At 33.0% G+C, this 16,220-nt stretch overlaps 1 protein-coding gene across 1 annotated transcript in view; it reads left to right on the top strand.

Moving 5' to 3' along the window:
- Positions 1-16,220, top strand: part of Heatr5a (HEAT repeat containing 5A) — a 104,278-nt gene that overhangs the window by 12,369 nt on the left and 75,689 nt on the right. The window contains 8 exon segments of the mRNA XM_047538632.1: positions 1,154-1,351; positions 2,495-2,706; positions 3,954-4,062; positions 7,136-7,285; positions 7,956-8,130; positions 13,111-13,271; positions 14,649-14,904; positions 15,388-15,543. Coding sequence (XP_047394588.1) covers positions 1,226-1,351; positions 2,495-2,706; positions 3,954-4,062; positions 7,136-7,285; positions 7,956-8,130; positions 13,111-13,271; positions 14,649-14,904; positions 15,388-15,543 — 1,345 coding nt within the window. The 5' untranslated portion in view covers positions 1,154-1,225.

Genomic DNA, 16,220 nt, shown 5'->3' with positions numbered 1-16,220 from the left:
TAAATAACTTTTCTGCTTTTTATTGTGATCTTTTTAAAAATGAAAGAAAAATTGAAGATAGTAAAATAATCATTCACATATCTACTACCTACATCTACCTGTTAGCATTTTGCCATATTGTATACATTTATATAGTATGTGTGTTCTGGAAAGGTTTTAGAGTATACCCAGGAGATGCTGATGAATAAAACAAACAAAACTCCCGTTTTGTGTTGATTATTTGCTGCAGCAATATTAAGGACACATTGGATCTGAGTCAGAACAGATATGCTCTATGTTGTCACAGTTCCTGGACAACATCCTCCTAGTGCCATCAGAAAAAAAGTGTTTGCTTTCCCAACAAGGCTCACAGAGATAAGAGGACTATCTGCTAGTAGGGATGGTACTCTTTCCTAAAATTCCTAGCCTAAAACTGTAACTTGTGTCTTTATTAAAAGATGGGAAACAGATAGTGATGAGCATAAGTTCCTCTGTTTCTACTTTGAACCTCTAGGTAAACAACAGGACAAAGACTCCTGAAAGTGGCAAGCATTACTATAGAATTTTAGTAGGAGATCTGGAAATTTGATCACTGTATTTTTACTTGTGACCCATTTTAGTAAAAGGGTATTTTATTTCTTTACAAAAAAAAAAAAAAAAAAAACTGAAAATCTAGTACTGAGTGGTCTGACCTTAAAATTTCCAGAGTTTAAGTGGAATATCTCTTCTGTTTAGCAAGGTTTTACAAGTGAATGCATATGAATTCTATTTTGTCAGTCTGCTCTTTTAAAAAGGGAGTAATAAAGCTGGACACAGTGGCTCACACTTATAATCCCAACTACTTGGAAGGCTGAAGCAAAAGAATCACAAGTTTAAAGCCAGCCTTAGCAAAGTATTGAGACCCTGTCTCAAGAATAAAAGGGCTGGAGAGGAACAACACTCCTGAGTTCAATCCCCAAGTACCAAAGAGGGAGTACTGAATACAAAGGTGAATTTTGGTCATTGTTAACTAGAACTTATTAGGATTTTCCCAGATTCACCCTACAACTGTTATTAAAGATGGATGTATTTAATTATGCTTTTACTTTTCTGTGGAAGATTTCTTTTAAAAGGACTGGGGAAGTCCTTAAACTTCCTTTTAACTTTTGAAATATGTTGGTTTTCTCTATTGCAGATTTTTGTTCTTAGGTATATTGACTGAAGTTTAATGAGAAGAATCTTGATCAGCTAAAATTTGCTACAGGGAATGGAATTAGCTCATAGCTTACTGCTGAATGAAGAAGCTTGCAGTCAACTAGGTGAAGTTCAGAAGGCTGAGTTTATTTTTGAATGGTTGAGATACTTGGAGAAACTGTTGCTAGCAACCAGCAGGGTGGGTAAAATTACAAAAGATACTTTTTGATTGTTGTTTTTTAAGTGTCTGATAGTGTTCACTTTCTTTGGTTTGCTTTTCTAGTTCTGTCCAAAATGACCTAACTTAGCTTTAAAAACTAGACTTTGTTAAAACTATTTAATAATGAAATACAGTAAAATTGTTTGTCCCCTTGCAAGTTCACATTTTTAATGTTATGAGAAGTCCGATCTGTTCAAAAAAGCACAAAGAAATTAGCCAATATTTTTATATTACTTTAAAAATATGTTTCATGTAAGTACAACTACATTGTATTTTTTTAAATTCATGGTCTTCTGTATCATGTGTTCTTCTGTATATATAAAGCTCTGGAGCAGTATAGTGCTAAATGATCTACTGAGAGTTTCACTTAAAAAACGTGAAGAGTGCCGGTCTTGGTGGCGCACACCTATAATCCTTTAGGCTTGGGAGGCTGAGGCAGGAGGATTGCAAGTTCAAAGCCAGCTTCAGTAACTTAGCAAGGCTCTAAGCAACTTAGCAAGACCCTGTCTCAAAATAAAAAAATTAAAATGAAGGAAAAAAAGCGGGGACTGGCATTGTGGCTCAATCTAGTACCTGGGTTTAATCCCTGGTATTAGAAAAAAAAAAAGAAAAACACAAAGAGTATAAGGAGAATGTGAATTGAAAACATTTAGATAAATGTGTTCCCTTTAAAAAGCTCATAAAATAGGCACCTCCCCCCCAAAAAAATAGGGTTCATATTCTTCACCTACATTCAGCAGGTATGAACATTTTACTTTGGTTATGTATTATAAATTACTGCTCTATTTTTGCACATATGTATTGGGGAGGTAAGCTTAAAAATGTGAGTTAAAAATACAGTTTACTCTATTTTCCAAATATATAAAGAAAGATTTAGAAGAAATAGAGCCCTTCTCTTTTTTATAATAGAGACTAATATAATTGTCATAATTTATTTTTTGGAGATACCAAGGCAAATTGTTGGTGTGGCCATGCTCCCAACTTATTTGTAACTTTTATTCAAAATAATTTTGTGTTTTTCTAGAGCCTTTTAGTTAGTTCTTAAATATATTTTTAAAATTATATTAGAGGACTACATGCTATTATGTTGATTTTGAATTTTCTTTTTGTTAATCTTTCCAGAATGATGTAAGGGAGAAACAGAAGACTCTTGTTGAACAACTCCTATCTTTATTGAACAGCTCTCCAGGGCCTCCTACTCGCAAACTCCTTGCCAAGAATCTAGCCATACTGTATAGTATTGGAGACACATTCTCTGTTTATGAGACAATCGATAAATGTAATGATCTTATTCGTAGCAAAGATGATTCTCCAAGTTATCTTCCCACCAAACTGTAAGTTAAACATTTAAACTGAATAGAAAACAAAATATTGCTCTTTCATTGTGTGATTTTTATTAAGTATTCATCATACTTTCATAATTATTTTGAAACTGAATTACAAATTTTAACTCATGTTTTAAATCTTTTGAGCAACCTAACATTTTTCTGTTGACTGAGAAAGTCCTCTTAAAAATATAGACTTATTTGGGACTGGGGAGATAGCTAAATTGGTAGAGTGCTCGCCTTGCAAGCACAACGCCCTGGGTTCAATCCCCAGCACCGCCAAAAAAAAGAAATATATAGACTTATTTGAAATTGAAATTTGAAATTCAGGACAGCTTTCTAAAATTTTATAAGTTAAGTGTTTAAGAAGATGTTTTACATTATTCACATTTTGAATGTTCTTTTAGTTTGGGGCTCTTAGTAATGAAAATTGATAGTACGTTTAAAAATACTGCTCTAAGATCCTAAGAACAATTTGGTTTCTTTGTAGAATTTAGTTTTACCTGTTGTGAGCAACAGTGAGCCTTTTATGGTTCTGCAGTAATAACACTATATAAATTATTGTTGATTTTTCAAATTTTCAGACTTGATAAGAACATTATTTTTTTCTTTTTACCTCCATCTTTGATTATCTAATGTGACGTTCTATTAAAATATTTTGTAGAATTTCATTTTTTAACATTTTTAACATTTGAGGAGTAGAATCTATTGACTGAAATGTGGATTAATTGAACATAGATATATGTATTTAAAATTCTTGTTATTGGAACTCATTATTTCATATTCATGTAAGTGCCATGTCTTAGGATTTAACAAAATAAATTCTGGGAAATTTTATCCTTTCAAAGGAAAATTAAATTGTCATTTATAACAGCAAAAGGTGCTCAGAGAACTGGATATCCACATGCAGAAGAATGAAGTTAGACCCTGTCATCATACCACATACACAGAATTCTCAAAATGGATCCTAAATCTAAATGTAACAACTAAAACTGTAAAACCTTTTTAGAATACTAAATCCATGTCTCCTTTAATGACACAGTGGTTTCTTAGGTATAACTTTGAAAACCCAACTGACGTAAGAAAATATAAATGATGCTTCATCATAATTGAAAACATTTGTGCTTCAAGAAACTCCCAAGAAACTGAGAACAACTAATAGAAGGGGAAATTTTTTAAATTATCACCTTTACATATTCTGTTTTTTTATTCCTTTTTTTCAACCATGACTAATTCCAATTTAAATGTTGTTTCAGTGCTGCTGTGGTATGTTTGGGTTCCTTGTACAAGAAGTTGGGTAGAATACTGGGTAACACCTTTACTGATACAGTGGGGAATATTCTCAAAGCTATGAAGAGTGCAGAGGTATGTAACTAAATTTAGCCAACAAATAACATGATAGCATTTTATAGATGTTGTTCTGCATTGAGCTAATAAAAGAGCTTTGTATTTTATAAGCATACATAGATGTCCGTACAAATATATCTACAAATATTTCTAAATGATGAATAGTATCAATATAGTGAATTCTTATTATAAACATCATAATACGATAGAATTTTATGTAATCACATAAATCCGAATGAGCAAAAACAAGTTATTCCTTTGAGAGACCTATTTGTTTCTTCATCTCCATCTTATTCATTTGATATTACTTGTGCCCAGAACAGGTGCTTGTCACCAGGAACTGCATATTTGGGAACTACTGTATACCCAAAGAATAGATTAGTTATTGTACTAGCATCAGAGGGAGTAAAGAATTTAGTCAGAGGGAAAGAGCATGGAAGACACATGACCAGGATCTAGTTGATTTCAATTGCCAGGGGAGTATGTGCTTAGCCTTATCATTTACTACCCTGGAACACCCTTTGTTTTTGAGACTGTGTCACTAGTTTTGGGACTAAAATATTTGTATGTTTATATATCAAAAAATTTCAATCTATGACTTGTAATATGTAGGGATAATTTAGCACTTTTTAATTTCAAAAAATCACATCAATTACTCTTTCTACCTAGAAAACAGCTCTGCAATAATTTATAGAAATGCCCAATAAATACACATTTTTTGAAATGTAACAAGACAAAACACGCAGAAATTCAAATATAAACTATGTTAATTTTCAGAAAGGATGTAGCTGATTCAAAAATTTAAAAAATTGAAGTCTGTAGCACATAATTGTTGAGGGAATCTGCTAAGCATATCACTTCTCAGCAGTTGTTTCCTGAAAGATCAAAGGTGATGATTGAGAAGATATTTTTTTAACATATATAGTCTGATTTTATTAAAAAAGAAGAGGTCTGTAAGAAATTTTATTTACTAAAATATACTCATTTTAAGTTTTATTTCCCACTGGAAATCCATATGTAGTAGAATGAAACTGAACCCCTATCTCTCACCCTGCACAAAACTCAACTCAAAGTGGATCAAGGACCTAGGCATTAGAACAGAGACCCTGTGCCTACTAGAAGAAAAAGTAGGCCCAACTCTCCACCGTGTCAGCTTAGGAACCAACTTCCTTAATAAGACTTCTAAAGCACAAGAAGTAAAATCAAGAATCAGTAAATAGGATGGTATCAAACTAAAAAGCTTCTTCACAGCAACGGAAACAATAAAGAATATGAACGGAGAGCCTACAGAATGGGAGAAAATCTTTACCACCTGTACCTCAGATAGAGTATTAATCTCCAGGATATACAAAGAACTTAAAAAACTTAACATCAAAAAAAAATAATAATAACCCAATCAATAAATGGGCAAAGGAACTGAACAGGCACTGAACAGAAGAAGAAATATTAATGGTCAAAAAATATGTGAAAAAATGTTCAACAATAAAAGATTATTGAATTGGACAAAGGGGAATGAAGGAGGGTAAGGGGGGGAATAAAATAGACAATAGAATGAATCAGAATCAGACATAACTTTCCTATCCTTATATATGAATGCAAGGCCAGTATAACTCTGTATCATGTACAACCACAAGAATGGGATTCTAATTAGAATAAGTTATGGGCTGGGGTTGTTTCTCAGTGGTAGAGCACTTACCTAGCACATGTGAGGCACTGGGTTCAATTCTTAGCACCACATATAAATAAATGAATAAAATAAAGGTCTATCAGCATCTTAAAAAATATTTTTAAAAAAAGAGTGTTATATTTCATGTGTGTATAATGTGTCAAAATATACTCTACTGTCATATATATCCAAAAAGAACAAGTAAAACAAATTTTAAAAAAGCTTTTTTCCTCCTCTTATAGTTAAGTTATAGTTAAGCTGTGCTCTTTTAGGCCCTATAGTTAATAGAGGATTGTTCTGTAGGCATCAAAAATTTTTAAATTATTTGTAAGATTTTTGTTGCTTCCGTGTTTTTTTACCTTTATGAGTTAGTTGTTCAGGGACCACAACAGTTCAGAGATATCAAAAGGAATTCTTAACCTTTGATCCATTTTTGTGCTTGAAACCCAACATTTGTAATTGGTATAAAAGGAAAATTCAGATGTTTCTCATTAGAAACCATTTTATTATGTCTACCTATGACTGTTGTGCTCCTTTAACATAAAGCTAAAGCTAATAACATTAAAGCTAATAACATTACTTTGAAAGTGATACTTGTTACTGATCTTTATCTTCTCCAGCTTTACCTCCCTGCAGTGGCCTTAACTTCTGGGGATATAAAATCATTTTGGGCATTTGGTAAAACATCAATAATATAAGCACCTGCTATTTCTTGACTGTTTATTATATGCCAGGCACTGTGATGAATGTTTATCCACAGGAGCTTATTTGTTTCTCCTACTGGCTCTGTGAGGTTCATCTTACCCTTATTTTATAGATGAGAAAATAGTAAGAACAACTTAAAGTTACACAGCTACTGAGAGTTAAAGATAAGATGAACACTCAGGTCTTTTTAATTCTAACTTCTGAGATGAACTATCCCAATCAGTAAGTGATAACAGAATAGATTTTACTTTATCCCCACATTGTTCTAAGCACTTTGCATGTATTAACTCATTTGCTCATTATAACAGCCTATGAGGCAGATACTTTTACCTGTTTTACAGGTAAAGAAACAGATTTGCTCAAGGTTTTATAGCTAATGGGTAACAGACCCTGCATATTTATAAGGTTACCTCATCTTGTAGCCACCATTTATTAAATGCTTAATGACATGTAAGCTTTATGCTAGGTACTTTTCATGTAGTTTCATTTAATCTTCATATTAACCTGCTGAATTTTATTGTGTTGAAATATAATATGTACAAATAATATTTTTCAAATAGTAAATAGAACTGTTAATGTTCCTTGATTTCAGAATGGATTGGTTAGTATATACAAAAAACTGAGTGTTTTTCTAACATGTGAGATAAACATCACTGCTTAATGCTATTCTTTATGGTGGAATTTCTTTTCCTATTCTTCAAATTTTTTTCTTTTTGGTAGTCTCAAGGGCGCTATGAAATTATGCTGAGTCTACAAAATATATTGAATGGACTAGGAGCTGCTGCTACACCTTGTCACAGGGATGTTTATAAAGCTGCTAGATCCTGCTTAACAGATAGATCCATGGCTGTTCGTTGTGCTGCTGCAAAGGTAAAATGGTTTAGTAGTCAACTTTCTAAAACTTACATAAAGAAAATTAAAACTGATTATATCTGTGAAAACACTAATAGTAACAGCTTCATTATCTTAGAGTCACATTGGTAATCAGCTAGGACTCTCATTTTAACAAATGAACAAACTAAGACCCAGAAAGTCATGTAATTTCTCAAGATTCAGGTAGTTTGTAATACATTTTCAGAGGGTGGGAGGTTTAATTTTCCACTTACAAAGTATGCATTCTACCTTAGTATGCTTCTTCTCATGTGAGTGTAAACTAAAATTTGTATGTAAGGTTTATGTTATTATATTCAAACTGATTTTATTTTGTTTTTAATCATGCCTTATTAATATAGTATATGAAGTTGCCTTTTTGTGTGGAATTATTCTTATAATTTCTCATAACCAACATACTAATTCTAAAGGCATTTTGCATGACTCATTTGAGTTAGAAGTTAGTCTTTTCCCTACCTTTTAAATGACTTTATATAGTATGACCTTATGACTTTTAACAAGTATTCATCATTTCTCCAATCATATAGATACTTGGGAGGTGTGTATGTGTGTGTATTTTGTTAGACTCTTATAGTTTCCATAACTTATATAGATCTGAGCCTGACATTTATATTTCGTTTTTCATTAATTTGTTTGTCCAATTGCGTAGTGTCTTCTTGAACTTCAGAATGAGGCCATCTTTATGTGGAGTACTGACCTGGACAGTGTGGCCACACTATGTTTTAAGTCCTTTGAAGGTTCCAATTACGATGTGCGAATTTCCGTTTCAAAACTGTTGGGCACAATATTGGCTAAAGCTATAATTTCTAAGCATCCAGGAACAGGTAAAGTCATGTAATTTTTTCAGAATATCTCCTATAATTTTTCCTCATTGATCTAAACAAATACAGGTAACATTACAATTACCCATTATTAATTTTGGAAAAGAAGCAGAATATAAATCAACTTCAGTTCATAAACATTGCTGTTAGTCATAATTCATTGTCAAACAGTTCAGTAAAAATGTGAGGAAAAAAAATGTAACAACTCTTGAAGTGTAGTGTGCTTTATGTAGTCATTTTCTTTAAAAAAAAAAAAAAAACATTGTGAAGTAATTATAGTGTTCAATAACACCTAAATGTTAAATTTTTATTATAAAGCAGCATATATTGATTGTATTTGACTTGCCATTTTCTTTATTGGTACAAGGAAGCAAATGTAGATAATTCCTAATAGATATTTGAAATTTACTATTTCTGGACATTTTGCCTTGTGTTGGTTTTTATTCCCTTTTTTACACTTCTAGACAGTAAACAAAGATGAGCTATTTTTTAAAACAAGGGTGTTTGCCTGGGTTATATTTATAGTGTATATTAAACACTGATGAATAATTGAAAATTTTCTTTATCATTCTATCACAAAAGATTAAACAGTCTCACATAAATGAAAATGTAACTGTTCTGTAGTCTCTTGCTCCTCAAACATCCACAGATCAAAAGCACAGACATCACCTTGGAGGTTTTAAGAAATGCAGAAACCAGGGCTGGAATTGTGACTCAGTGGTAGAGCGCTTGCCTAGCATGTGTGAGGCACTGGGTTCGATTCTCAGCACCACATATAAATAAATGAATAAAATAAAGGTCTATCAACAGTTAAAAAATATTTAAAAAAATTTTTTTTAAATGCAGAAACCCAGACCCCACCTAACTTACTAATTTAAAATTCTTATTTTAACAGAATCCCCATATAATTTGTATGCATATTAAATTTTGATAATCATTGTTCTTGAAGTCATTCATTGTTATATAAAGGAAAATTCTAACTTTTTATAAAATAGTGTTCTTCAACCAGAGATGAGAAAGGACAGAATCAGATTCTCTGGGAAACATTAACAAACTATTCAACCTTCTCATTCTCCAGTTGAGACCAAATGCTTAAAATGTATACAAAAATTTTACTTTTGCTCTTTCCTTTTAATCTGGTAGCTCACTAAGACTTTCTTTTTTATGGAGCAATTGGGGAGTGAGGAGTGCAGGGAAACAGACCATAAAAAACCCAACCAGAAAAAGAATTGCATTTTGAAGGTAAAATCTCAAGCTACCTAAGAAATTGAAATTAGGAGATATGTTTAAACAACCTACTTGAAAATGTGAATTGCTCATTTCTACAAATATATCATTAGTGATAGCCCATAGTTGAAGTATAAGCAAGCAAAAAATAGAATCGCATTATGTGAATAACATTTTAACTTATACCTGGCTATAATAGCAGAAAACTAGTACCACCATTTTTGTAATTAGACTAAGCAAAGGAAAGAATAAGCTTCACCCACACTAAATCCTTCGGGCTACTTGTTAGAAATGTTTTCATCTTGCATCTGTAAGTCCTATCTTGTGTTATAAATGAGTTATTTTCATGCAGAGCTCCTTTTCTCATTTCTTCTACTTGCTGTCCTTTTTTTTTCCTCTCTTCCCCTTCTTTCAAATGTGCTTTGAATAGGGTTTTCCCTCAATCAGTCTATCAAACTGTCCCTATTTAGATCAACAGTGTCCTTTGTGTTTATGTATTCATGAAACAACAACAACAAAAGATTATTGTGTTAAGAACACCTAACATGTGGCACACCCAGCAACTCCAGAGGCTGAGGCAGGAGGATCAAGAGTTCAAAGCCATCTCAGCACAAGCAAGGCACTAAGCAACTCAGGGAGAACCTGTCTCTAAATAAAATACAAAATAGGACTGGGAATGTGGTTCAGTGAAAGTGCCCCTGAGTTTAGTCCCTGGTGCTGCCCCCCTCCACCACCACCACCAAAAAAACAGTGGGCAGTTCTCAACTTACTTGATCATTCAACAACATTTAGTTCAGTTGATCCTCTGTCCTTTTTTCTCTTGCCTTTTACAACCCCATGCTCACCGGTTTTCCTTCTTCCTCACTGGAAATTCTTCTTCAGTCTAGTTTTATGGTTTTTGACTCCTGAAGGCCCATAGCCTAGTACTTGGTCTTCTGTTCTTCTCTACATTTGCTCACTCTTGTGATCTTATCTCATTTCATGGCTTCAATTTCATTATATATTTATATACAGATATAGGAATTCCTGGATCTTTAGCCCCGCCTTCTTTCCTAGACATCACACTCTCATATTAAGCTGCCCATTTGACATCTCATTTGAATGCCTATCTGATGTTTCAGATTAACTTTCCCTAAACTGAGTGCTTGACCTTTTCACCCCCATTATGCATACCTGCTCTACTTGCATACTTGCCCATATTAGCTGATGACAACTCTGTCCAGGTATTCAAACCAAAATTCACAAAGTCACCGTTGACTCCTTTCTTACACACTCAGCATCACTCGTTGGAGGATGTTTAATTTTGGGGTTGGGGCAGAGAAAGTCCAAGATGAGCATGGAACATCTTGTGCCTTAAAGTAAGAAGCTTCTGCTATCAGCATTGTGAAGAGACTTAAAATCCAAGACATTATTAGCATTAAAATGATAGAAATGCATTATAAACTATTAAGTAAAAAAGGATCTATGAGTACACAATGAATGTAAATAAATATAAAGAAAGAAAGTAGGCAAAGCTCCCCCCTTGTTTTAGACAGGGGAATGCCAACCATTACCTATAGAAGGACTAGTTGTTAGAAATTACCTTTGTATAATCATAGTAATACATTTATGCAGGTTGGAATAGTGGATCCACTCAGTGGATTCTTGAATGAAAATTTGATGGGTTACAGGTTATATATGCTATCTTAAAATATTTTTGCACAAATTGTATAGTAGTTTCAAATGATAATTTTATAGTGGACATGTCTGGTCAACTCACCTTATTCAGATGTTCAAAGCTATTATCACTGATGTGGGCACAGATTGATACCATGCTTGGGAGTGCTTTCTTATATTATATATTAAGGAAGATATAGTATCATTTATGTAGTTCTATTCTAAAGTTCTGAGGGTCAAGTCATTCTGTGAAACAATTGGCTATAAATCCGTTCTTCAAAAGCAAGTAATGAGGGAAATAGAATGAGTCTGGGTAAACAATGTGTGGGATATATTCTTGCTTTTTTAATTTTTTTTTTTGTAATTTTGAGGACTTTTAAAAAATCTATATTCCATCTGCTCTTCACTGAACCACCTTGATCTTCCTGTTTAAATTAATGAATTAATCCTGGTGGGTCTCTCTACTTTTCTGCCTTTACTTTCTCTATAGTCTGCTCTCAGCACAGCAGCAAAGTGACAGATTTCATCACTCTCTGCTCAAAGTTGTCCATTGGCACCTCATTTGAGTCATATCCTTATTAGAATGATCTGCAAGGTTATGTCTTCTGGCCTGTCTACTACTAGACCTTCACTGCTCCCTCTGTATTGCTCTGCTTTAACTCATTGGGCATCATTTCCACCCTCAAGACCTTTCTGCCACAGCTGTTTCTTCTGCCTAGAAACTTTTTCTCCAGATATCTTCATGCCTCATTCCCTTACTACACTTGAACTCTTGTTCAAATGTCACCCTTTCAATGAATCCTCACCTGATAACCCTATTTGAAAATCACAGTACTTCCCTCTACCCCCAGTATTCCTAACCTCATTTACCCTATTCCATGTATGGTTTTGAATCACTGTTTAATGTACTACTTAATCATTCATCACATTTATTGTCTGCCTAGAATTTATAATCCACAAGGGCATGAATTTTGTACAATTTACTAATGTTTCTCTCCCAAATGCCAGTGTAGATTTTCATTTGTCTCAGATTGTTTTCTCCTCTTTAGGTTGGGGACTAGATTTTTTTATAATAACATCAAAAGTTTGTTTCTCTACTGCTATATTATTTGAGTTCATAACAACAGTCAAAGCTCATTGCCATTAATTTTTAGGAGAAGAATGAAAAAGGGAATTTTTTTTTTAAAGTAGATATTTCCTAGGTGTTTACAATGAGAAATTTTAACTGTATCAAACTGAAAGCAACCTTCTGTATTCCTGCTGTAACTAATCTTCTAGTTATTATAGCCTGAAAGCCAGCTGGGTAGTGTTAGTAGTATTCAACTTTAATTTCTTCAGACTGAAGGAATAACAAAAATGGTATTGTCAGTTGACAGTTTTTAAAGCTGGATAATGGATAATGGTGATTATTTAAATTTCCTTTAAAGTTATAGAGCAATTAAATTATGTTTTGGCATTTTTAGTATTTCAAAAGAAAATTTAGAATGTTGTATAGCATTTTCACTTATGGAGAAGTAACCTGGTTTTATAGATGTTTTCCCTTATTTTAGAAGACTATTATATTAGCCTTTTAAGTTTTTGAGGAAAAGGGAACAGTGGAGCAGGACCTTAAATTAACACCAACTTTAAGATGTCCTTGGGCAGGTGGGGATGGGAAGAATGGTAGATTGAGACAGACATTATTACCCTATATATATGTATGAAAAGAATTTTTTTAAAATAATATTTATCACTGACCAAAACCTTAATAAAAAAAATTTTTTTTAAAAGATGTCCTTGACATATTTCAGGGCTCATTCTGATTTGACCTTTGAAACTGTGTGTGAATTTTTTTATGTTGTTAATGTGTACAATGTCCTGTTATTTTTGCTATTTGCTTAAATTTTTAGTTTATCTTTGTTTCTGGTAACATGCTGGCTTTTTGTAAATCAAGATCATGTATCAATTAGTGACTGGACTGGTAGCTCAATGGTAGTTTGTACTTAATGTGCAAAGTCCTGGGTTCAATCCCCATCACAAAAAACAAAAATAAAAACAGATTATGCATTAAAATTAGTCTATAAATTATGAATTACACTTTTGTTTTGTTCTTTGTCATAGCAGCCTTACGTCAAAGCATTCGCAGAGTGTCTTTGGAAGAAGTTCTGGAATTACTAGGAACAGGGTTTCTACGTGGGAGTTCAGGATTTCTTCGAGCCAGTGGAGATATGCTGAAAGGAACCAGTTCAGTCAGTAGGGATGTTCGAGTTGGAGTTACTCAGGTTGGAATCACAAATCAGTATCTAAATGTAATCCTCACTGGCGTAATTATAATGCAAGCTTTAATATCTGACTTTGCAGAAGTGATACTTTGTGAGTTCACTACTTACGCTCTCATATTTATAAATAGATGTGATAAGGCCAAAATAGTTTTTAAAAACTAAATTACGTGTAAATTATGTCCTGTAGTGGTTTTAAGTTCCTAGTAAGGGAGAATTTTTGTTGCCTTTGAAACATAAAAAACACTTTTTTTCCCTAACCCTTATGCTTTTGTGTATCTTGTGGTTTAACATGTCTTCCATTGTGTTTTTGTGTGCTCCTAGAGTTCACCTTAAGCCCTTGGGTACATATTATTTATTATGCACAAAACATACTAGAAGATTTTTAACTCCTAAATAAAGGTTACAGTATCCAACTCTACTTCAATGCTTCAATTTTGGGTCCTAAACAAAATTTTAAAAGTTAAACCCTATGGCACATGCCTTTAATCCCATCTACTCAGGTAGCTGAGGCAGGAGGATTACAAACTTGAGGCCAGCCTTAACAATTTAGAAGGACCCTGTCTCAAAATAAAAAGATCTGTAGATGTAGTTTGGTGGCAGAAAACCCCTGAGTTTTGTCAAAAAAAAAAAAAAAAAAAAAAAAAAGCTAAACCCTTAGGAAAGGAATCAGAATAAAAGCACAAAGATCTCTGCATTCTTTCCTTGAATTAACTTTTTTTTCTAAGTACTAGTATGGTTGAGAACAAACCTGAACTTTTAAAAAATTCACATATGTCCTCATTGCTTATACCATATTTTAGACTTTGTAAAAACATGAGCTTCCCAGTGCAATTGTAAACTGTGTTTCTAGGGAACAGGTCACTTAAGGAAACTGCTTTTCTTTGTATCTTTGGAGTAAGACAAACGGTTCATGAAAGTAAAAGGCATTGATTCATCACTGTAAACTTTACTCAGGTTTCTAGAACTTCCCTTTGAATTACGGTTTTGGAGCATAGTTAATTCTTACAATGTGTTCATAGATTTGAATTTTCTTATTTAGAATGTGAAATAGTTTGAAACCTTTGTTTAGAGAAACCACAGATGGATTTTACAAATTAGCTGGCAATACCAGTTCTGAAAATTTGCTGAGTCTGACTGAAATAAAGCAGGGCAACATAAATGAAATCAAAGTTGAGACACTGTGCTCTTCCGTTTTGCCTTTAAGCAAAGAAAGAGCAAAAAATAGTGGTATGCTTAAATATAAAGTGGCTGTAATGAAACAAGAATACAGTTTGTAGGGAATAAAGAAATATTAGTAAAATTCTACATATTTTATGGAAAAGAAAATTCAGAATTGAGATTATTTAATTTTGAAGATAAAACTCCTTTCTTTTTTAGGCTTACGTGGTATTTGTTTCAACGTTAGGAGGAGCTTGGCTAGAGAAAAATTTTCCTGTCTTTCTTTCTCACCTCCTAAGCCTTGTGTCACAGTCACACCCTAAAGCTACCCAAACTCAGATTGATGCTGTCTGCTGTCGCCGGTGTGTTTCATTTATTCTTCGAGCTACAATAGGAGGCCTTCTTGGAGAAAAGGCTCAAATTGCTGCTGCAAAGGATATATGCCAGACCATCTGGAAGCTAAAGAAAGTTGTGGGTATGAATGTACTAACACAGTCTTTTTTAACAGTGACAAGACTGGTGTATTACCATTTTAATACACATCTTGAAGGCTAATAATAATTGTTCCTTAGAATTCATGTTGAGCTTACTAGAAAAGTTAAATTATTTTTTGAAGTAGTTTGTCCTTAGGTCCTCTACTGTCCACTCTGCTTGAGTCTCAGTAATATTGAAATATTCCCCATGAATTCTCCCTTTCAGTGTTCCTTGCTTAAAGACTAATAAGTGATCTTTTAATTCAAGGTTGCTTAAATTAAATTAATTATATTAGTTCAGTTCATTCTTTATTGATGCAGTTCCCCATTTAAGCATTTCAGTTACTGCTTCAGAGATTTCATAATCATCAAGTGGATGCACTGTATGAATTTTTGCCATTATACTTTACTGCTCCTAATACCTACCCCCTATAATGTATTTTTATAAAATCGTGATGCATAGTTAATTCTTATGTTTCTGTCAGATGCTGTATTGAGTGATGGTAACTTGGAAACCCGACTTGGTTCCACAGAGGTAGCAGCCAGCCAGCATATGCTGGTATGTGCTTTACAAGAACTTGGAAATCTCATACACAGTCTTGGCACCACTGCTGCACCTTTGTTGCAAGATTCAAGTACAGGTATATCTGTTGTTTTTGACTCATCTGAATACCTTAAAATTACTTGTACTCATGGAAGGAAATCTCTTTATTGTAGCTTACTTGTCAGAGAGTCCACTGTAGATTTATTAAAGATATTTTATGAAAAATTTATAATCAAGATTGTTTAAAATATGTAATATCCTTGAGGGTTTTGGTTTTGGTGTTATGTTGTTGTTTGTTTTTTTCTTTTGTAAATAAAGGTTGTTCCCTAAGTCTCTCCCCATCCTCTCTGGAGATATTTGGAATAACATGGAAAAACAAAGAAATAAATATGAATTTACATTTCTCATCTGCAGTGAAAATGTTAATATCTATATGGTTCATATAATTGAATTCCTCAAAAGTCTTTTCAAACTGTCTTTGTTTTCTTTCTCTCTTTGAAAAATTATTTAATTACTTTTTAGAATAGTTTTATTGAGATAAAATTCATATACCATAAAGTTCACCCTTTTAAAATATAGAATTCATTGTGGTTTTGATATATTCAGAGTTGTACAGACCCAACCACTGCTTAATTACAGAATGTTTTCTCACACCAACAAGAAATATATTCACTATTTACTCCCATTTACCTAAATTACTTAGGACATTTCATAAAATGGAATCATACAATATGTAGTCTTTAGTGACTGGCTTCTTTTTTATAATCACTTTTT

Source organism: Sciurus carolinensis, chromosome 2 (genome assembly GCF_902686445.1).
Source record: "Sciurus carolinensis chromosome 2, mSciCar1.2, whole genome shotgun sequence".
Classification (NCBI taxonomy): Eukaryota; Metazoa; Chordata; class Mammalia; order Rodentia; family Sciuridae; genus Sciurus; species Sciurus carolinensis.
Note: the sequence above shows the minus strand (reverse complement) of the source record. Positions and strands in the feature narration are given on the sequence as shown.